The sequence below is a fragment of the Rhinatrema bivittatum genome, chromosome 8 (genome assembly GCF_901001135.1).
Source record: "Rhinatrema bivittatum chromosome 8, aRhiBiv1.1, whole genome shotgun sequence".
Taxonomy (NCBI): domain Eukaryota; kingdom Metazoa; phylum Chordata; class Amphibia; order Gymnophiona; family Rhinatrematidae; genus Rhinatrema; species Rhinatrema bivittatum.
This window is the reverse complement of record NC_042622.1, coordinates 29,979,986-30,003,897: the sequence shown is the minus strand read 5'-3', so window position 1 is coordinate 30,003,897 and position 23,912 is coordinate 29,979,986. Positions and strand designations below refer to the sequence as shown.

The 23,912-nt window shown below is 40.1% G+C and overlaps 1 protein-coding gene across 6 annotated transcripts in view; it reads right to left on the bottom strand.

The window, feature by feature from the left end:
• Positions 1 to 1,519: 1,519 nt before the first annotated feature.
• The window catches only part of SPATA2 (spermatogenesis associated 2), a 45,747-nt gene continuing 23,354 nt past the window's right edge, over positions 1,520 to 23,912 (bottom strand). For all 6 annotated transcript variants that reach the window (XM_029612585.1, XM_029612580.1, XM_029612581.1 and 3 more), the window contains 2 exons: positions 18,065 to 18,507; positions 1,520 to 5,296 (listed from right to left, as the gene is read on the bottom strand). In XM_029612585.1, coding sequence (XP_029468445.1) covers positions 4,049 to 5,296; positions 18,065 to 18,382 — 1,566 coding nt within the window. In that variant the 5' untranslated portion in view covers positions 18,383 to 18,507 and the 3' untranslated portion in view covers positions 1,520 to 4,048. The remainder of the gene's footprint in view (positions 5,297 to 18,064; positions 18,508 to 23,912) is intronic.

The following is a 23,912-nucleotide window of genomic DNA, read 5'->3' as shown; positions in this document are numbered from 1 at the left end:
GCGTTCTAATTGGTGCCTAGATGGGATGCGGCAAGGCTCACGCTCAGTCCATGCGCATGATGCTGTGCGCTTAAGTACACGCTGACATTACGTACAAAGCACGTGCGCTTTCATAGTTGTGCGCACAAGTACAAGCTGACGTCACATGCACAGCCGACACTGTGTACCGATGTCCTACGAAGGGCCGTACAACACACACTGCAATGTGCGCAAGATGGCGCCGAGGCCGACCACACGGTGTACCTAATGCGGGGCTTAGCTCACAGAGGGCTGCTCAACCTGCTCGGAGGCCCAATTCCCCTTACCCCCCACGTGAGCAGGAACGATGTCAGTATGATGTGCCAGGCACGGAGACCGGAGGAAACCTACCGGAAGTCCGTCCATCTCTGGCTTGGTACTTTTTTTTCTTACCTGGGCTGAGTACAGAGATGGTCTCCATCTGCGGGTGTGAGGGGGCTTTGGTCATCACCCCCATGCTCGGCTTCCTGCACCCGCTGCCTTTCAGCTGCTTCAGCAGCAAAGTCCACCAAAGTCCGACCAAGGAACACCTCTGAAGGATCTCAGAAATGAGCTCAGGAATTCTCAACTGGGGGAGGGACCTTTAGTTATCACCGCAGGAGAGTAGGGCTCAATCTTTCTCCAATTTAAAAGTAGAAATGACTTCTTCCAAAGGGTACAGCAAATCTATATCTGCTAGGAGACGAAAAGATACTGAAGGGCTGAGGTCACTGCAGGGTGTATCTAAGATGACATCAGCTTTGAAAACTGTCTCCATCTGCTAGCAGGGGAGCATATAACCCATTGGCCTGAGTCCATCTGGCTATACTCTAGGAAAAGATTTTATTCTAAAGCAAAACAAAAATGTCTTTTTGCCAATGTAAAAATGGTAGAACAATCTAGCAACCTAAATATTCAGTGCATATGAAGGTGGTGCTTACTGCAAAAACGATCCATTGGATATAAAAACTATTGTTACGAAAAATGTCATTTCTACATTAGTATAGTTCTTTAGAAAAAATAAGAACGGCATTTACCAGTTCATCTTCTTGGAAAGTGTCCTTTATTTTTAGAATATATATATATTTATATATATATATTTTGTAGGCATTGAAAACGCTCAAATATATGACCAAGATCTCTTGATGGAAACCAGATACACAACATTTGCATTTTAAATTAGTACATATGTATATATATATTTTACTGTCTCAATCACAGCAATCTCATACAGGGTATGCACAAAAGAAAAATAGCGTGTTGTCACTTGCAAGTTATCACATTTCATACTACAGTATTCCATGGCAAATATATACACAGGACTTTTGTAAAGCAAAATAGTCGTCCCTCCTATATTCACTGTACAAATTACGTGGCATCACATTTTATTACTTAAGTTACTGTAGTGCTGCAAGTAGCAATAAGGAAATGAGACATGTTAACCAGAATATATACTGTGTACCAGTATAACAGCAAAAAACAGACATAAGATTTCAGAACAAAATGAAATCAAAACACCAAAAATAGAACCACCGTACAGACTTTAATAAAATGTTCGTCAGCATTATATACATACGGTATATCTACATGTATTCTAAGATAATAAAAAGCCACATTTGATTTTGACACTCTTGATCAAAGGCAAATCTACCCAAAAATTGTAAAGTCAACAAGGTCGTGTGTTTCTGTAAAATACCGAGCAGTAGATACAGTGGGGTGATGGTATTAAAATAAGCCATTTGCTCGTGAAACCTATATCTTGTTTTTCTATTATAAAGAATTTGAACTGTCTTTATACAAATGCAAAAAATCAGTTACAGCTAAAAAGTGATGCTCTGTTTCTTATTCATATTTAACCATTACAAAGGACCATCTCTGGCGTTGAACTGACCATTGGCCTAAGATGTCACAAGTAGAACATTCCCAGCATGTGACGAAGTGCAAAACTAAGTCACCCATTTCTGTACATTTTCATGAAAGCTTTTTGTAAATGTTACTCAATATATTGAATTTCAAAAGGTCAAACTTGGCAAGCTGTTACACAGGTCTGACTTTTATAAGTCAGTTCTCTCGCCAAAGCAACATTTCCAATTGTCCTGTTTGAAAATTGCTCGATGCTCCCTCACACGTGTACAGTGCTATGGATACTTAGGAATTCAGACTAATTTTAAAATTAAAGAAAAAATGTATTTAACTTTATATTTCCGGAGCTAAATAGACTGGGTCCTCAAGAGTTTCCTGCTGGCCATAACAGTGCAGTGCCATAGAGGGATCACTATGCAAACGGTGCTTTAGAACCACATAGATGTAGCCGATTGGAAATATATCATAAAACTTAAAAAAAAATAAAAATAAATTTAATATAAGAGGTTTACTTTAAGGCTAAGCCTAAAGGATTTGTTCATCTGGCATCTTGAAATCTCAAGGTTTCCATGCTCCAGTTCGCTACGTTTCCCTGCCGCAGCGGCTGTGAAGCTATGATGTTCCTATTTAGGGAGGGTCTAATTTAAATCTAAACATTAAGCTTTGAATCATGTTTTTAAGCATTAGAAGACCAGAATCAGCCAAGTCAATCAACTGATTTAGGGTTTTAGTCTGAATAAAGAGGTAAGAAGATATTCTGGTATGAAAGGCATTTTCATAATCTGACTCCACAGCAAGCAAACAAAAAACATGGCAAAATCAAATCCCATATGACTGTTTTGCCTTTATGTATTGGAAAAGTTAAATTTGGTCAATCAAATTAGGGTCCTCAATTAAATAGAAAATTTCAAAGCTCAGATAAAGAAACATTTGAAAAGTTACATCTATTTGCTTTACAGCTTTTAAGCACAGAATATACTCAAATTTATTAAAAATAAAATTTGTATTGTTCTTATATCATTTATTTATAGTACATAAGATGATGCAATACAAGTAATGTCATTTAAGCATTATTTTACTTGTTTAAAATGACAACCATGTGCAGTATAATTTGAGACGTCACCATACAATCGTATGATTAGGATGCTGTGTCTGCAACAGTAGCAAGGAATAAAGCTGTTACTATGCCATTCAGACTGAAGAGTACAGGCTAGAAATTAGGATCTAGGGGAAAAAATGTAGCAAAATGAAAGTAGACATGTGCATAAAAATCTGGGATCAGTAATCATCTATGAACAGGAGAAATCCTTGCCACTAATATGCTACAAGACAGTGCTTTGCTAATTTTTATGTATACACTGACCTTCACACCTGCTATGAAAACTGATAGTAATTTTAAAAACTTCCTACTGCTGTGTTGACCGTCTTACTTTATAACTTTAGGTAGATGTGTTCAGTCTACATAAAGAAATGAAAAAATAAAACTGCCAAACTGGAAAAGAAAAATACATAATTCTCTCCCCCCTCGGATAATCATAACATTCAAGTCCAGAATGGAACTGATTCAGTCTCACTCTGAAAAGAAATGGAGCGGCTAGGTTCAAAAGGCTAATCTACATATTCATATTAACCGAATGATAATATTCCAGAGACAGAGCAATCAGAAACATGGGTTGTTTTGGCACAAACCATAATTGATATTTCTTTAAAACAAAAGTGCTCAACTGGTTGTACGATGCTTCCTGCTCCCTGGAGAACTTTTAGTGCTACGTGGAAAAAAAAAAAACCAAACAAATGACATTTCAAGTCTAAGGCTAAAGCATGGGTTCCATTCCTTTAGAGAGTGTGATTGTTTCCCATGCTATTTACACACTTGGACTATCTTCAGTCAAGGATGTGGCTGAAATGCAGGCAGCTTGGCATTTACACATGTAGTAGGGATAGTTCTATTCTGTGTGGCTATCAATTTTAAACCGAACGTTCCTTCCAATAATTATTGTAGCAAACCGTAGCAGCATGAGCCAGTCAGCATCATTGCGAACCCACTGACACCCCGTTAGTCAAAATGCATACCAATAGTGTGGCACATCTGTTTCAGAGGTCAGTTTAATATTTCCAGTGATGTCAGAAAGGTTTTTTTTCCCCTCACTTTAGCCCTTTTTTTTTTTCCAATATGAAACTGAAAAATCTACCTATATACAAGGTGGGAAAATGAGTTTGATTTATAGTTTAGCTGATTGTTGGGTGTGAACTTATGATAGTCACTTTTTCTGCCACAATAGTCATGACAGTATGCAGCGATGCAAGCATCGCAAGAGACTTTTGAACAGACCGTGCACGTGTTTGAGGCTCCAGGTCTGTTACAAAAGCCACAGCGCAATGGTGCCGCTTTTATTTTCGTATTCAGATAGGAAACCCTATCTTGACCTGCAGCTTGCGGGGCATACGATTTCTCACGCAACACAGGCCCCGAGGCCAAACCATCATTCTGAATAGGTGTTTTCACCGACAAGATACTCTGCTTGACTGATGGATAGTCTGGTCTTAAAAATAGAATCTCGCACTTCTGGCAAACAGAGGTGCCAGAGAATACACCACAACTTTGGCACTTCATGGACGTGGTCTCTTTGGCTGGATGCGTACGCTTATAGTAAGTTGGACTGACATCATGCTTTAACAGCCACACATCAGATTTCACGGGTTCCTGTCTTTTAAAATTTAACATGCTTCTAGAGTCGGGATCTGTATATAAATCTAAATCTTCTTGAGCAGAAAAGTGACTGTGGTTGGGGTTTGTTCGTAGCACTCCATTTGGATTGGATGAAATGTGCAAAAATTCGTCAGAACACCCATGGGGAGAACTTGATATGGTAAGAAGAGAAGGTGATGGACGAATGATTTCATCTTTGATGTCATCTTCTGAATCAACCAGAACTGGCTCTTTCCGAAGACTCAAAGACGTAATCAACTGAGGTTTATTCTTGTTTTCCCAGTAGCTGTCATATGTGTCAACAGATTTAGAAAGTTTGGTTACTTTTGGTTTGAAATAGTCTTTAGAGGCCCTTTCACTAGCCGATTTCTGAAGTACCATTCTTGTCATGGACACATTCAAATTTTCTTTGCACTCTGCACGCCTCTTCAGCTCATCACTGCACCCTCGAACATCTTCATTGCTATTCTTTCTCTCATGTATTACATCAAATTCCAAATACCCCTTATCTTTCACTTGCAAATGGATTTCAAGTAGCAGTTCACATTCAACTCTTGCCAAGAAAAGTTCAAATGAAATCCATTTCACTTGGGCAGTATCAACCATGTCTTTAAGCTTATAGATGGTCCCCAATTCTTGAATATATCCCATATAGTTCAAGATTTGCCTGATGTCCTCGTCAGTTAATGCAGATTTTACATAATAAACAAATGGTCCTGTGTATGTCTGAAAAAAAAAAAAAAATCACTGTCAAATCTTTAACAAACCTTTTTACACACTATTTCTGCTATATTTGAACTAGTATAATTAAACTTTTATTTTTTTTTATTTTTTTTATTTTTTTTTTTAATAGGCATGTTCTGTGCTACTTGCAGAAGAAAATCTCAAACAAGCCCTCAAAATAAATGTAAGATCTGCTGAAAGTATCTCTAGCTAAGCTTTTAAAACTGAACACCACTTAAAAATGAGATAAGAGCTTGATCTATTTAGTAAACCCCTGGACTCCAAGTACGTAGCTAAAAAACACACCAAACCAAATTTACAAATGCCAGATATATTCATACCTGCGACTATGAAAATACCAGAAAGTGAACTTTCTAGCCCGGGCAGCCACTATGATAGCATTGCCTTTTACCTCTCCCCACTCAGCAGAAAACAGGCACATCAGTTAGACCATGCCTTGGTTCTTGGGTATAAAGGCCGCAGCTGGCTTTATTATAACATTTTCAACGGAAACAATTGCTAACCAATGGTACCTGAGCCGTATACCTTGACCAATCACAGAGTTTCCACTCTTTACCATCTGCCATGGATCCCAGCAAGGTGGTGATGTTTCGTACCAGCCCCCCGCTGCATTGTCCAGCAAGGGGGCCCATTACAGGCATTACCCTGCCTCTAGCTGCCCGACCGGGCATGAAGGCCCAAATCGAATTAAGGCTGGGCAGTTATTTGGCCAAAGCCATGGCCATAAATCCAATGTAAAATGTCTCCCCCAATAACCATTATCCACTGGCTCGGGTACCCTGCCAGACTTGCCTCATGCCCACTCCATGCCCTATTAAACATTTCTAATAGAATTCTCATATAACTAGTAGGGCGACCTCCACAGCTTCTTGCAGAGCATTACTGAATAAATTGTACACAATGTCTGATAAATGAATGCAATCAAGTCTGTTAAAACCTTTGCACCGACTGTTAGCCCACTCATCCCCCTCCCCCCAGCTTGCCAATCCATAAACCAACTTTACAATTCAATTTCTTGTGACTCCACTTCCACAATTTTGTGTCTGACCATTTAATCCATGGGATATCATCAGACCACAAGAAAATAGTCTGACATTTGCAAATTGCACCATATCAGTTTTTATACAGTGATATGGTGCAATTCTCCCAAGTCATTCCCCCCCAGGTGAATAATTAAGGCTTCGGCACTGCCACTTTTTTTTTTACACACACACACACACAGAGTAAAAGTAGCAGTTACTCATTGCATGCCGTGGCAGCCAAACCATGAAATGTGTACACCTTATGGAGCGAGACATAAGTGGGAACTATATGGCTGGTCCTGTGCCCTCTGTGCAACCCAATGCATGAAAGAAGTGTCCCACAATCTAAATCCTCCTTCGCTTGTGGGGTAAAATCTAGAAAGGAAATCATTTGACAAGGTTATACGCTCAAGCTAAGTCCAATCTGACATATGACTTAACTGTGGCCGATCTCCATCTCCCAATTATCTAAATAGTTTCCATGCGAAGTCCTACCTGCTCCGCGCTAGTAGTTGCCTCTATTCTAAAAGAACACATGCTGAATTCCTTTGCGTTAAAACCTATTTTAGACAATACTGCTCTGAAGATTGCAGTGACTTGATATTGAGTGAGCAGAACCCTATCATGGTTAAATAGATTTATGTCTTCAATGGGATGCCTGGCTAAATATGCTCACAGGTTCTCAACTGAACAAGTGACGAGGGATTCAATCCTTTTCAGGAAGAGAAGGTTGAACCTTGCACCACTTGGTCTGTCTTTGACCTGTGAATGTTAATGTACACCACTTGATCAATGATCTCCACACTTTTGAACAGTAACCCATTATGGCCAGAGTATCTTGGACCCTGCCACCAGCTCACTCACACACAGCGCGCCAAAGAATGCAAGGGAAAATGCAATCCGGAACAGTATGGTTTTAAATTCTGATTCACATACAGACGTGTGCCACAACTGAAATCACTACATCGTGTGTCATGGAGCATCAGTCGTTAGAAATTCCAGCTTTCCTGGCCCACCCCATTTTAAAAACCCCCACTATGAAACTTTTAATTGGTTCACCCAAACAATTCACCTTCGTAAAGGTAGCAAAACTGGCCAAATGATTAGTCACAAAGTCCCTGGATAATCCAGAATATTTTGTGTCTGCTACGTAACAAACAATTAGGTCCTCTGGGACTGAACCCAGGACCCAACCATAGCTGGTCAGAAATTTATATTAAAGTTCATATCCCCTATGACAGGCTGCCCAAGTAGCTGGTCCTACAGATCTCTAGGCAAGGTCTTTGGTGGTTGCATTCCAATCTTCACAGGTGCCACAGCACTGCCATCCCCTCTGCACCCGGAACCTGCATACAGATCAAATCCCATTTAGCTTGAGACAGGGAATTCAGCAATATTGTTCTTAATCCTGGAACACGGCATGCACGTATTGTAGTATTACGTTTCAATGCCATTAACATAATCTGCCTCAATAAATCTACATCCTTGGGGCATCTGGCTGACTTGTCACACCAGATTATTATATATTTGTTACACAACTTACCTTCCCATACTGCAAGCACCACCATTATGGAGAATAGCTCAAGGAATGTGATGTTACGGGTTAGTTCTGCTTTGACCCATGACATGGGCCAAGGCGCGACACACCACGAAGCCTAGTAGTATGCTCTATATCCCCATCCGCCTGAAGCATTAGAGGGTATGTCCAGGTCCCTGCCATGAAACACCAATATATTCGTCCAGGAATATCACCCATATGACAAGATCATACTTCATAAGTCTTGTCATCCGTATAAAGTGTTGCGGTCTGGTTGCGCATGTTGCTGCTGCTAGACTATTTAGGAACACTCTTCCCATTGGTATCACCCAGCATGCAAAGTTCAGTGTACCCATCAGGAATTGGATGTTGATTCAAGGTGACTTTTTCGGTACTCAGGGCAGTACATCTCATTGACCTCAGCTTGGGCAATTTTTCTTCCAGCAATTTTGACATTGTGTCAGAGTCAAGTTCAATCTCTAAGAAATGTATCATAGTGGTGCGGTCCTCCGTTTTCTCATGTGCCACCAGTATCCCAAATTCACTGGCCACATTGTGAAATTCTTGTAGCAATCTGGAGCAAGATTCAGAATCGGCTGGTCCCACAAATAAAAAATCTAGGTAGTTGATGATGTTAATGCCAGTCTCTGTGCTACGACCCAGTGAATGAAGGAGCTAAACAACTCGAAGCACGAGCTGGAATAGCACATTGGGATATATTTGTTGAAGTAGTATTGGCTGTGAAATTTGAAACCTAACAATGGGAAGCTGTCAGGGTGAATTGGGAATAAGCAGAAATGTAGACAATATCCATCTTGGCCATCAGAGCACTCCATCCACATTCCCTCAGTAAGGAATGTGAATGTGGCACTGTCAAGACATATTGAACCATGCATTCCTCAATTGTCAACTTGTTTACGGAAGCCTCTGTTGGGTAGAAGAGATTCTATGAGATCCTGAATTTTCCGGGTTGTTTCTTTGGAATGACCGCTAATGGGGGAAAGCATCATCTATTCAAACAGAGGTTCTTGGAATATCCCCACCATTCTGTTCAGCTCCATCACATAAATTGCCATACTGGGTCATACCAAGGGTCCATCAAGCCCAGCATCCTGTTTCCGACAGTAGCCCATTGAGGCCACAAGAACTTGGAAAGTACCAAAACACTAATTAGATCCCATGCTACTGATGCCAGTAATAGCAGTGGCTACTTCCTAACTAAACTTGATTAATAGCAGTTAATGGACTTCTCCAAGAACTTATCCAAACCTTTTTTAAACCCAGCCACACTAACTGCACTAACCACATCCTCTAGCAACAAATTCCAGAGCTTAATTGTGCGTTGAGTGAAAAATAATTTTCTCCAATTAGTTTTAAATGTGCTACTTGCTAACTTCACAGAATGCCCCCAAGTCCTTCTATTATCTGGAAGAATAAAATAACAGATTCACATCTACCCATTCTAGACCTCTTATAATTTTTAAAGACCTCTATCATATTCCCCCTCAGCCATCTCTTCTCCAAGCTGAACAGCCCTAACCTCTTTAGCCTTTCTTCATAGGAGAGTTGTTCCATCTCCTTTATCATTTTGGTTGCCCTTCTTTGTACCTTCTCCATCACAACTATATCTTATCTAAGATGCGGAGACCAGAATTCTACATAGTACTCAAGGTGCGGTCTCACCATGAAGCGATACAGAGGCATTATGACAATTTCCATTTTATTCACCATACCCTTCCTAATAATTCCTAACATTGTTTGCCTTTTTGACTGCTGCAGCACACAGTCGATGATTTCAATGTATTATTTACTATGATGCCTAGATCATTTTTCCTGGGTGGTAGCTCCTAATATGGAACCTATCGTGAAACAGCATGCTTCACCCTATATGCTTCACCGTGCGCTTGTCCACATTAAATTTCATCTGCCATTTGGATGCCCAATCTTCCAGTTTCACGAGATCCTCCTGCAATTTATCACAATCCGCTTGTGGTGATTTAACTACTATGAATAATTTTGTATCTGCAAATTTGATTACCTCACTTGTCATATTCCCTTCCAGATCATTTATAAATATATTGAAAAGCACCAGTCCAAGTACAGATCCCTGAGGCACTCCACTGTTTACCCTTTTCCACTGAGAAAATTGTTTAATTCTACTCTGTTTCCTGTCTTTTAACCAGTTTGTAATCCACGAAAGGACACCGCCTCCTATCCCATGACTTTTTAGTTTCCTTAGAAGCCTCTCAATAGGGACTGTGTCAAACGCTTTCTGAAAATCCAAATACACTACATCTACTGGCTCACCTTTATCTACATGTTTATTAACCCCTTCAAAAAAGTGAAGCAGATTTGTGAGCCACGACTTACCTTGGGTAAATCCATGCTGTGTTCCATTAAACCATTTGATATTTAGAATAGTTTCCACTACTTTTCCTGGCACTGAAGCCAGGCTCACTGATCTATAGTTTCCTGGATTGTCCCTGGAGTCCTTTTTAAAATATTGGGATTACACTGGCCACCCTCCAAGTCTTCAGGAGGACTATTTTAATGATAAAGCTACAAATTTTAAACTAATAGATCTGAAATTTCATTTTTTAGTTCCTTCAGAACCCTGGGGTGCATATACCATCTGGTCCAGGTGATTTGCTACTCTTTAGTTTGTCAATCTGGCCTACTACATCTTCCAGGTTCATAATGATTTGGTTCAGTTCATAAGAACATAAGAAAATGCCATACTGGGTCAGACCAAGGATCCATCAAGCCCAGCATCCTGTTTCCAACAGTGGCCAATCCAGGCCATAAGAACCTGGCAAGTACCCATCTGAATCACCACCCTTAAAAACCATCTCCAGAACCGGCATCTCTCCAACATCCTCATTAGTAAATACAGAAGCAAAGAACTAATTTAATTTTTCTGCAATGGCCTTATCTTCCCTAAGAGCCTCTTTAACAGCTCAGTCATCTAACTGTCCAATCGACTCCCTCTAGGGCCAACTTCAATTCAAATTCTCTCTTATGCTGCCTTATCAATGTTTTACACTTAACTTGACAATACTTATGCTTTTTATTTTCTTCAGATGGATCCCTCTTCCAATTTTTGAATATTTTTTTTGGATAAAATAGCCTCTTTCACCTCACCTTTTAACCATTATGTAATCATTTTGCCTTAAGAATATAAGAACATAAGAAATTTCCATGCTGGGTCAGACCAAGGGTCCATCAAGCCCAGCATCCTGTTTCCAACAGAGGCCAAACCAGGCCACAATGGCAATTACCCAAACTAAAAGAAGATCCCATGCTACTGATGCAATTAATAGCAGTGGCTATTCTCTAACTAAACTTGATTAATAGCCGTTAATGGACTTCTCCTCCAAGAACTTATCCAAACCTTTTTTGAACCCTTCCTCCCACCTTTAATGCATGGAATACATCTGGACTGTGGTTCTAAGATTGTATTTTTAAACAATGTCCATGCCTGTTGTACACTTTTAACCTTTGCAGCTGCATCTTTCAGTTTTTTTTCTATTTTCCTCATTTTATCAAAGTTTCCCAAAAGTTAGTGCTAGAGCTGTAGATTTACATATTGTCCCCCTTCCAGTCATTAGCTCAAATTCAATCATGTTATGATTACTGTTGCCAAGTGGCCCCACCACACAGTTACCTCTCACCAAATCTTGCATTCCACTAAGAATTAAATCTAAAATAGCTCCCTCTCTCGTTGGCTCCTGAACCAATTGCTCCATGAAGCAGTTTATTCCATCCAGGAATTTTGTGTCTCTAGCATGTCCTGATGTTACATTTACCCAGTCAATATTGGGGTTACTGAATCTCCCATTATTACTGCACTGTCAAATTGGTTAGATTCCCTGATCTCTCTTAGCATGTTGGTCAGGTGGACGATAGTATAGTGATAGGAGTATACTCTTACCCAATACACATGTGATTTCCACCAATATAGATTCTGAACATTTAGTCTCTTATTTGATCTTTATCCTGTTCGACTCTATACCCTCCCAAATAAATTGCTACACCCCCAACATGCTGATCCTCCCTAACATTTGTACCCTGATATAGTACTGTCCAATTGGTTATCTTCCTTCCACCAGGTCTCCGAGATGCCAATTATGTTTATCTCATAATTCACTGCTATACATTCTAACTCTCCCATCTTACTTCTTAGACTTCTGGCACACAGACATTTCAAAGTGCATTTTTTATTTGTATTATTTATTTATTTATCTATCTATCTAACGTTTCTTTTATACCGATGACCGTTCGCACATCGCATCGGTTTACAGTGAACAAAAAACCATTGGGCAGAGCCCTTACAAATAACAGATAAGATATTAAGAACCTTCTTTTGAGTTGATATGGATAATTTGGAATTATTTAACTTAGGTGATTCTTTACGTATAGGCACATGGGCTACTTTTGCTTTTATTGGAACCTCTCTGTTGGGATGCCCTAATTCTGATTAGTATCCTTCAAAGATACATTCCTTTGAATCATGCACTGTTGAGCGACTGTCTGCTTTCCCCCTTGTTCTAGTTTAAAAACTGTTCTATCTCCTTTTTGAAAGTTGGAACCAGGCTACTGGAGCTATTTTGGTTAAGGTGGTGCCTGTCCTTTTGGAAAAGTCTCCCCCTTCCTCAAAAGGCTGTCCAGTTTCTTACAAAACTGAATCCTTCTTCCCTGCACCATTATCTCAGCCATGTAATGAGACTCCGGAGCTCTGCCTGCCTCTGGGGATCTGCACGTTTTTGTTGGGCTATGTCTTGATGTTGCACCGCAGATGTGTTATTGGCATCAATGTCTGTGATCTCTCCTTGGTAGGGTATAACAAAACTTGTCCGGAAACAGCCCATGATTTTGAATGCTGTATTGTGTCTAGGATATCGTTCGGCCTACCATAACATTGCATGTAAATTTATCAGAGATGTGGCTTTGTTAAATTTGGAGGATTTATTTTGCTTTGAGATTATTCCCTGCACCTGCAAATGGAACATACATATCAGAATTTGCATTCTTGAAAGCTGCACAAGGACTTATATCTCCAATAGTTAGTGCTTGTGTTAGTGGTGCTCACAGTAGTTTGGTGACTGGCTTTCATAGCTGCCCTACCTCTGGCTCCTGCATCGCTCATCTTATTGGTCATCTACTTTAAACCATAATTCTATATATTAAGTGTCCCATGACAAAGCAATTTTCCTCCATCTTGTCAAGGAATCGCTCGCCGTAGTTCAATCATGCCCAGACATCATACTCCTTGTATGTTTCCAAAATGGTGACAGCATAACTCAGCATGGGGCCATACTGTGAGGGGTCTTCCTCTCGACTGATATTCATCCTCAGAAAAGCTTGTCCAATTAATATTCCGAAGCACGGTTTTGGTTGCACACTGTGTCCTATCCCTCTTATCCTTTTTCTTGTCATTCCTCTTCCTTCACTCTTACAAGATTCGTAATGTGTCGATGTATTCACACTTTCTGATCTTTTTTCGCAAGGCTTTTGGGATGCTCGCCTATAATTGCAACATCGTTGTTAGCGCTGGCGGAGCCCTGGATTCCTCAACCGACTCTCTTGGTTGTCCACTAGGGCTGTAGTCTGATGTGGAGTCCCAAGTCAGAAGAATCAGAAGAGCTATTTGAACTAGAGTCTGACGTGGCTGCTCTCTTCCTTTTCTTTTCCTCAGCTTACACAGTTGTACTGCCTTCCAATATAGAAACCTGTCCCCCCAGGTTCCCCTATAACTCACCAGCCTTGGTTCCAACAATGCATTCACCACCGCATTTGGTGGCTGGCCTACCAGGCGAGTTGGGTCTCGACTGTGTAAATTGTGCTGGATTGTCATCTGGATCAGTCCCGGTGCAGTCGTTCCTCCTAGGGGCATCACCACCTTGCTGGCAATAGTTTTGGGACTGCCCATCCTCTGGCATTCAGTTGGTCATGTATGTCACTGAGCTGGTTGATTGCTGAGGACCATAGGCCAATCCTGGGCATCACCAAGTAAGGCCAGTGGTGGAATCCAGAGCCCCCAGTTTTGGGGTGGCCAAGGGTATGCTCCACAATAACTTGGATGTAATTGTCATTTCTCACTGCTGTCCCCCATGTGACTAAGGAAGGCAATTGGTTGGCAGGAACCTCCAGGGCCCCATGGAGCCCTAGAGGCCAGTAAGCATTGCTGTCGTATTTTATTTATTTGTTTTTTATATACCGACATTCAACTTAAGTCATCACATCAGTTTACATATAACAAATTAAAAAAGAAAAGGTTACATTGTGATAAATAGTAGAGAGTAGATAGATAAAAAATAGAGGAAGAATTAATTAAAGAGGAGGGGAAATAAAGTATGATTTGCAAACATTAAATAGAGTAGTGATGATGATCCTTCTTATTATGATGGGTATGCTTTCTCAAAGAGCCATGTTTTTAATTTTTTTTTTTTTTTTTAAGTTTGTGATGATGGCTCAATTCTTAGTTTAGTAGGGAGGGTGTTCCATAAAAGTGGCCCGGCCAATAAGAAAGCACGTTCTCTTGTTGAGTTGAGGCGGGTTAATTTTGGGGAGATAGTTGCAAGGAGACCAGTGTTAATGAAGTGCAGATTTCTCTTTGGGACTTTGAAATAAAGTCGTATCCATCCATTTTGTCTCGTTGTTATATAGGGCTTCATGGATAAGGGATACAGTTTTATATTGAATTCTGTAAGTGATTGGCAGCCAATGCAGTTTTTCGAGAACTGGGGTGATATGATCTGATCTTTTGCTGATTGATCTTGCCGCAGCATTTTGTAGAAGTTGAAGAGGTTTGATAGTGGAAGCGGGTAAGCCAATGAGAATTGCATTGCGATAATCTAATTTGGAGAATAAGAGGGATGGCAAGGCTGTACAATAAACTTGATGGTGAAGGAGAGGTCTGATCCTTTTTAGTATTGAAGCTTGTAGAATCCTTCTTTTATTATGTTGTTAATGTGTTTCTTAAAGTTTAGTTCAGAGTCCAAATTAATTCCTAGGTCTCTTATGTTGAATATAATTTGTCAGTTATGTAATTGTTGAGATGGAGGTCAAATACAGGTGAGTATTTGTTGCATATATAGAGAATTTCTGTTTTATTGTGGTTTAGAGTGAGAGCCATTTGTACTAATAAGTGTTGGATTGCAGTGAGTTGAGTATTCCAAAGGTTTAGTGTACTAGTTAGGTTATCATTAAATGGGATAAGAATTTGAACATCATCAGCATCATCACATACTAAACCTCTTCAGATGGTTCAAAATACGGCAGCCAGAATTCTGACAAATACACGGAGAAGAAATCACATCTCCCCAATCCTCAAAGACTTACACTGGCTGCAGATCCATTTCAGAATACTATATAAGTCCATCACCACAATATACAAAGCTATCCAACAAATCACTCCGCTCAACCTACAAATCCCTTTCAAAAAGCATACATCCTCCAGACCCATAAGAGAGCACTATAAAGGTTCTCTTCAGGTACCTCATTCCAAAACCTCCCTACACATAACCTACAGAGACAGGGCTCTCTCCACAGTAGGACCCCTTCTTTGGAACTCCATCCCAACGGAGCTAAGACAGGAACCCTGCCTCCCAACATTCAGGAAAAGACTCAAAACGTGGCTTTTCAAACAAGCCTTCCCAGACTCAGATTAAACTCATTACCCTCCTACAACCAACTTCCAAGCAACCAACTTACTTCTTACAACCAATCTTCAACCAACTCCCAAGCACTACCAATATCCAGAAAACCATTACTTCTGATCTCTACCCTCATGTTATAAACTGCAACTATGCGAATTGAACAATTCATTGTAAATCACATAATCCCTTGTATTGTACCTTGTCATATTTCAGGTTAATACACTATGTTAAAGTTACTATCATCTCTTCTTCTTGCTCCTAGTTGTACGCCTCCCTGTTTTATTGTAACTGTAATTATTTTGTGTTTAGCACATGTTATTATCTCGTTCACTGTTCCGTTTTATCACCCCACTGTTTATTGTAAACCGGCATGATGTGATACTCTCACGAATGCCGGTATAGAAAAAACTAAAATAAATAAATAAATAAATGTAATGAGATAATTCAAGATCTGAGAGTAGTTTACATAGAGATAGTAGATAAATGTTGAAAAGCGTAGATGATAGTGAAGATCCTTAAGGAACTCCATGCGGAAGTGATATTGGTCTAGATTCTTTGTAATTAGTTCTTACTATGTATGACCTGTTGGATAGGTTTGAAGAGAGCCAATTGATGGTGATGTCACATAGACCGATTTCCTTTAATCTTTTCAGTAGGATCTTGTGGTTTATGGTATCAAATGCTGCTGATATATCAAGGAGTATGAGGATGAATTTTTGGCCATTATCTAGTCCTCTTAAGATTTCGTTGGAGAGAGATATTAAAAGAGTTTCTGTGCTAACAGTGTTTCTAAATCCATGCTGTGCCGAGAAAAGTATGTTATGTTTTTCTAAATGTTCTGAAAGTTGTTGATTGACAATTTTCTCAAGTATTTTAGCTATGAAAAGGAGATTGGAAATAGGTCTGTAGTTGGTGATGTCAGATTGATCCAGGTGAGATTTCTTGGGCGTTGGCTTAATCATAGCACATTCCAATTTGTCAGGGAAAATGCCTTCATTTAATGAAGATTTATTATGTTTGCAATTGGCCCAGCGATGATGTTGGAGGTTAGTATGAGTATTTTTATTGGGATGGCATCAATTGGATGTCATGCGGATTCATTTTTTGGATGATATTTTGAACTTCAGTAAAAGATGAAGTATCAAAAAGTGACCATTTTAAATTGGGTATGTTTGGAAGAGTTGTAGTATCTTCATTAAATTGTTGGTATGTTCATGATGAGGTTGAGTATTTTGTCTCTGAAGAAAGTGGTGAAATCATCAGATGTAATTAATTGCTGGTCTTTAGGGAAAGGGGGTTTGTTATGTTGAGTAAGTTCTTTGATGTAAGTGAAGAGTTCTCTGGAATTAAATTGGTAATTGTGTATTCTTTCAGCATATAAATCTTTTTTTGGCTTTGTTGATATCTGTTTCGTAAATGTAGACAATGGTTTTGTATCTTTTAGTTGATCTGTTGGGTTTTTTCTCCATTTTTTTTTAGTTGATCTAAGTATTTTCTTGATTTTTTTTTAGTTCTTGAGTTCTGACCTTCACTGCAAGATACCTTTTCTTCAATACTTCAAAGCTCCCAGCAAAAAATTAAGGACACTAACATTTTCACATCATGCCTTTGTCATATACTGTGGCAACCTCCACTACCCAAAAGCAAGATATGACACATTATAGCTGTTTCCAATACTACTTTATATTAGGTGTGTTAGCAGCAGTACACGGCTCTCCCAACAAAAAGCTTTACTCTCTTACAGGCCGATGCAGTACAGTGCGCTCCGGCAGAGCGCACCGTTAACCCGCGGTTGGACGCGCATTTTCGACGTGCTAGCTTTACCCCTTATTCAGTAATGGTGATATTAAGATATTAAAAATAAAAAAATTTAAAATCAGTCCACGGCTCGAAAACCGGACGCTCAATTTTGCCGGCGTCCGATTTCCAAACCCGTGACTGTCAGCGGGTTTGAGAACAGACGCTGGCAAAATTGAGCGTCTGCTGTCAAACCCAATGACAGCCGCCGCTCCTTTTACCGCGGGCCCTAATTAGCATATTTTTATTTACTGTATCGCGTGCACAGGACACTGGCCTGTGCGTGCCCGCTCTCCCACGTTTCTTTCTGTATCGGCCTGTTAGTACTTTAAGTGCCATTTAATCATAGAACTGGGCTGATATTTCTGCCTAAAAGTCAGCAAAATGCCTCTAAGACATGGTGCATTCCAGGACTCCCATTTTCATATTATAAACTGCTAAACCACTCCTTTAACCCTGAAAATTGCTAAGTCTCCTTTGCATGAAAGAGGGTGTGCAGCTCTACTGATCTTTTCCTTAAGCATAAAAAGTCTTATGCTATCATTCAGTGGACCAACCTTCTAGTTTTATTACACATGCTTTCTGACTTCCTCATAAATGTTCATCAACAAATACTGCTTTATGATGCCTCCTTGTCCACACACCATAAAAATGGCTGGCCAAGTACAAACATGCTGGAAGTCTGAAGCCCAGTTAATTTAAAGCAGCTAGAAAATAAGGAATAATAAAACCTTACCTTAATGTGTCTGAATTCTTTCTTCCAAGGATAAAGGAAGAGGTTAATTCCTACTGTCTCCAGCATTCCAAATGCAATGTGAAGGGCACGCAAACTTGAAGATTTCAGAGATCTTAGGGAGTTTTCAGCTACCTCATAAAAGTTAATCAACCTGAATCTATAAAAGGGATCAATTTTGGGCAGGCTGAGTAAGGCTGAAGCTGCAGTTCTAAGGTATTCATCACTGATAGAGCGCTGTCGGTTCTCAGAAGCATCCACTTTTGACTCATGAAACTGTACATACTTTTTGAATAAGTCGTCCCTGTATTTTGTATCCATTGAAACTGGTTTGTAAAAGTTGTCGAGCAGTTACCTCATTGCTTCCATGGCTTCACTAGGAAAGGTGGATTGGTTTGTGCCAAGTTACTAACAGGCATTTTAGTAATGTTCGGCAACAGTGATTCCTGGAAAAGAAAGCAAACAAAACTGCTTTACTTATATTTGGATAGAAGGCTTTGGTCACACAATATATTGAAAAAAGAAAATACTATTCACTAAATCTAACAAGGATACCAGCATTTTCTATAATGTAACACAGTAAAATGGAAGATCAAGGCAACAAGGTGGAAAAAAAGGGATCCTTAAATAGTTCTTGTTGCCATAAGTCTTCTCTATTATGTTCTACCTGCAAAGTGCACAATCCTTATGTTCATATTTACCCCCTTCACTAGTAAGTGCAATATTAGTAGAAATTTCTGGATACTTTTATCCAAAGAGCCTTAGGAAAAAAGTACATTAGAGCACACACTGACCCAAGGTGTAAAATGAAAAAAAAAAAAGCACACACAAATCAGGGAACCAATCGATAATATAGAGCTTTGAGTTTTAAAGAGAATGATGGACTGCAGGGAGGTAGTATGAACCTACTAGTAGCTGATGGCCAAAAACTAAAATAGAAACTAACTGGAGTCCATATTTAACAATTCATTTTCCTCCAATGTCAATTTGCTAGGGCTACGTCATACAGATTTGGTTTTATATTTGTGTAGGTTTAACACTGTTCTAAGTTAAAAAAAAATTATATAAAAACTGAGTAACTGTTTTGAACTTTAAACATACTCCCCCCATTAACACCTGATGTTTACGGATGCTCAAATAAGTGGGGGGAGTAAGTGGAAGAATTAATGGCCAGTCCCATGACTCAGTGGCAGTGCTGCACACTGCCCTGCAGAGGACTTGGGTTCAAATCCTGGCTCAGGTCTTCTAATCTAACGGACAACCGATGCTGCAGAGGAGAGTCCCAGCCATCGTATGCTGTTGACACTTGGTGCCTGGACTTACAGCCTACAACTGCAGGATTCTGGAAGAAAGCCAAGTGATTACTGCTGCTGTCATGACTGGGTTAAGTGAACTGGGAAAAACTACCCAGGCAGCTGCAAACACTATTCTTGTTTGCTCTGTTTAGCCTTCCCTGAAGAAACAATTCTTGTTTTTGGCCCTTCCTGCTCCTTCTGGGGTTCTAGCTCAGTACAAACCAGGTCTGGGATCTGATGCAGCGAGCCTTTGTTCTCTCAGTAGAATACATATATTATACACAATAAAATCAATATTTGATGTAGTCTTATTTCTGAAATGACTGTGCTATGCCTGTGGCCACTTAAGAGTTAGAGTGTATCATTGTATTTAACTTTTGTTTTAAAATTGTCTGTGTTTTTGTTCTTAAATTATGTATGTGCTTGACCATTTTGTAAACTGCCTAGATGGATATATATTTATCCTTTGTGCGGTATATAAGAACTTTTAAATAAATAAATAAATACTAATTGGCTTTCCTTGAGTCCTGACAGACCAGTCCAGAAAAGTGGGATTAGTCCCCCCTACCAGCAGATGGAGGCAGAACGTAAAAAAGTGTCTTGTATTGATGTTCCTCCTTATATAGCCTGGAGTTGCAGGGAAGGCATCACTAGTCTCCTGCCTAAGCTAAGGACTAAAGTTCAAATGGAATTCAAAAGAAATTACTACTGTAACTTATCTTTGTTACAAATAAAAGAAAAAAAGGAATTGAGCATTTGGATGACCCTGGTAGCTGCCAGATGCCCTTGTCAGTCAGTTGTCCAGGTATGGATGTACCCTTACTCCTGTCTCTGTGCAAAGCTGCTGCTATCTTCACCTTGTAAAGGCTCTGGGAGCTACAGTTAGACCAGAAAGGGGGGCTTGGAATTGGTAATGGTTTCCCAATACTGCAAAGTGCAAGTAATGCTGTTACTGCTTCCCGACTGAGCCATGGAGGGAGGCCTCCACCAAAGCTAGAGCAGACAAGAACTCTCCTTTCCGTACTACCATGATCACGGTCCTCCGTGACTCCATCCAAAAGCAGGGTACCTGTAATGACTGGTTTGCACCTTTCAGATGCAGAACTGGCTGAAATGTTCTGCCCTTCTTTGGAACAATGAAGTATATTCAATATCTTCCTTTCCCTTTTTCTTCTATTGGAACAACCATTATCACTTCAAGATACAGCAATCTATCGTTGACTGGACCACTCCTATTTATGAGCCTTGCATGACAAGATGAAGGCTTCCTTTATTGGAGTTTCAATTCCAGGGCATAGCCCTACCAGATCACTTCTGGGACTCCGTGGTCCCTGGTGATACGGGCCCACACCTTGTAATAAAGGTGTAACTTTCCTCCTATTATTGGGACCAAGGAGTGGCCCTGTCCACCATCACTGTGGGTCTTTGTCTGTGCTGTTGAGCCTGCTCCCAGGAAAAGGCTGCACTCTGTCAGTTAGCATGGATCTTGGAGAACTGACAGACCTAGTCTGTCTATATTATTTATAGTCCAGACCAAGGTCTCCCTGAACCTACTCTGGAATCATTCTGCCTTTGTCCTCTGGGAGTGTCTTTCACTAGCCTCGCTAGCTCTTCTCCAAACAAGAGTCTCTCCCTGAATGGCAGTCTACTTAATCTAGCCTTCCAGGCTGAATCCACTGCTCAATTGCTCAACCACAGCAGATGCTTAGTCATAATTGTCATTGACATTTATCTAGCCACTGCTCTGAACAGGCTGTATAGAGTGTCATCTATAAATGACGCCGCTGATTATAAATGTAAGATGTCAGTGCCACTGGACTGTGAAGTCTCTGAATCAATATTCCGAGTTGACTACTGCATTCCCTCAGTGTCTTCACACTACATATCCCCCACGAATGTGGTATCCTTTTAATGCAGACTCTACTTTTCTGTTCAGTGGGTGCTTCAGTACCACCCCTTCTTCCAATGGGACCATGGTTTTTTCTTTGTGATCGCTATTACTGCTGCATCTACCTTGAGCAGCCTAAACAGCTGATCCTGTATTAGATACTGCTTTTCCAAAGCCCTCCTGCACTTAAGTGATCCCACTTTGCCTTGAGCATAACATATCAATGAATGAACTGGAAAGGCCTTAGCTGGCTTTCTGATTCCTGTGAGGATTGGGTCACCCTTTTGTCTTTCCTGTTTCACTGATCATCTTCCAGTTTTAGTATTGGGATACTTTTGCAATCTTTCTTCTTAAATATGACTGCTGCATCTGCTGTGGGTTCTATTTCCCCTTCTTCACAAGAATCCACTATGGATTGCTCTTCATTTTTGGAGCAGCGATCTTCTGACTGGGTCACAATTGATCCAACTAATCTGGGTCTCTTATGAGCCTGGGACCCTTCCTTCCAGGGAATCTGGTTGCTGGTTTGATCTTGCTTTTTTCTAAGGAAAGTGGAAAGAAGGCAAAACGATTACTGGCATGGTTAAAAGGGGAGGTGAAAGAAGCTATTTTAGCCAAAAGATCTTCATTCAAAAATTGGAAGGATCCAACAGAAGAAAATAGGATAAAGCATAAACGTTGGCAAGTTAAATGTAAGACATTGATAAGACAGGCTAAGAGAGAATTTGAAAAGAAGTTGGCTGTAGAGGCAAAAACTCACAGTAAAAACTTTTTTAAATATATCCGAAGCAGAAAGTCTGTGAGGGAGTCAGTTGGACCATTAGATGATCGAGGGGTTAAAGGGGCAATTAGAGAAGATAAGGCCATCGCAGAAAGATTAAATGATTTCTTTGCTTCGGTGTTTACTGAAGAGGATGTTGGAGAAGTACCCGTAATGGAGAAGGTTTTCATGGATAATGATTCAGATGGACTGAATCAAATCACGGTGAACCTAGAAGATGTGGTAGACCTGACTGACAAATTGAAGAGTAGCAAATCACCTGGACCGGATGGTATACACCCCAGAGTTCTGAAGGAACTAAAAAATGAAATTTCAGACCTATTAGTAAAAATTTATAACCTATTATTAAAATTATCCATTGTACCTGAAGACTGGAGGATAGCAAATGTAACCCAAATATTTAAAAAGGGCTCCAGGGGCGATCCGGGAAACTACAGACTTGTTAGCCTGACTTCAGTGCCAGGAAAAATAGTGGAAAGTGTTCTAAACATCAAAATCACAGAACATATAGAAAGGCATGGTTTAATGAAACAAAGTCAGCATGGCTTTACCCAGGGCAAGTCTTGCCTCACAAATCTGCTTCACTTTTTTGAAGGAGTTAATAAAACATGTGGATAAAGGTGAACCGGTAGATGTAGTATACTTGGATTTTCAGAAGACGTTTGACAAAGTTCCTCATGAGAGGCTTCTAGGAAAAGTAAAAAGTCATGGGATAGGTGGTGATGTCCTTTCGTGGATTGCAAACTGGCTAAAAGACAGGAAACAGAGTAGGATTAAATGGACAATTTTCTCAGTGGAAGGGAGTGGACAGTGGAGTGCCTCAGGGATCTGTATTGGGACCCTTATTGTTCAATATATTTCTAAATGATCTGGAAAGAAATACGACGAGTGAGGTAATCAAATTTGCAGATGACACAAAATTGTTCAGAGTAGTTAAATCACAAGCAGATTGTGATAAATTGCAGGAGGACCTTGTGAGACTGGAAAATTGAGCATCCAAATGGCAGATAAAATTTAATGTGGATAAGTGCAAGGTGATGCATATAGGGAAAAATAACCCATGCTATAATTACACAATGTTGGATTCCATATTAGGTGCTACAACCCAAGAAAGAGATCTAGGCGTCATAATGGATAACACATTGAATTGTCGGTTCAGTGTGCTGCAGCAGTCAAAAAAGCAAACAATGTTGGGAATTATTAGAAAGGAAATGGTGAATAAAACGGAAAATATCATAATGCCTCTGTATCGCTCCATGGTGTGACCGCACCTTGAATACTGTGTACAATTCTGGTCGCCGCATCTCAAAAAAAAGATATAATTGCGATGGAGAAGGTACAGAGAAGGGCTACCAAAATAATAAGGGGCATGGAACAGCTCCCCTATGAGGAAAGTAAAGAGGTTAGGACTTTTCAGCTTGGAGAAGATATGGCTGAGGGGGGATATGATAGAGATGTTTAAAATCTTGAGAGGTCTAGAACGGGTAGATGTGAATTGGTTATTTACTCTTTCGGATAATAGAAAGACTAGGGGGCACTCCATGAAGTTAGCATGGGGCACATTTAAAACTAATCGGAGAAAGTTCTTTTTTTACTCACCGCACAATTAAACTCTGGAATTTGTTGCCAGAGGATGTGGTTAGTGCAGTTAGTATAGCTGTGTTTAAAAAAGGATTGGATAAGTTCTTGGAGGAGAAGTCCATTCACTTAGAGAATAGCCACTGCCATTAGCAATGGTAACATGGAATAGACTTAGTTTTTGGGTACTTGCCAGGTTCTTATGGCCTGGATTGGCCACTGTTGGAAACAGGATGCTGGGCTTGATGGACCCTTGGTCTGACCCAGTATGGCATTTTCTTATGTTCTTATTGTTCGACCAAGGTACAA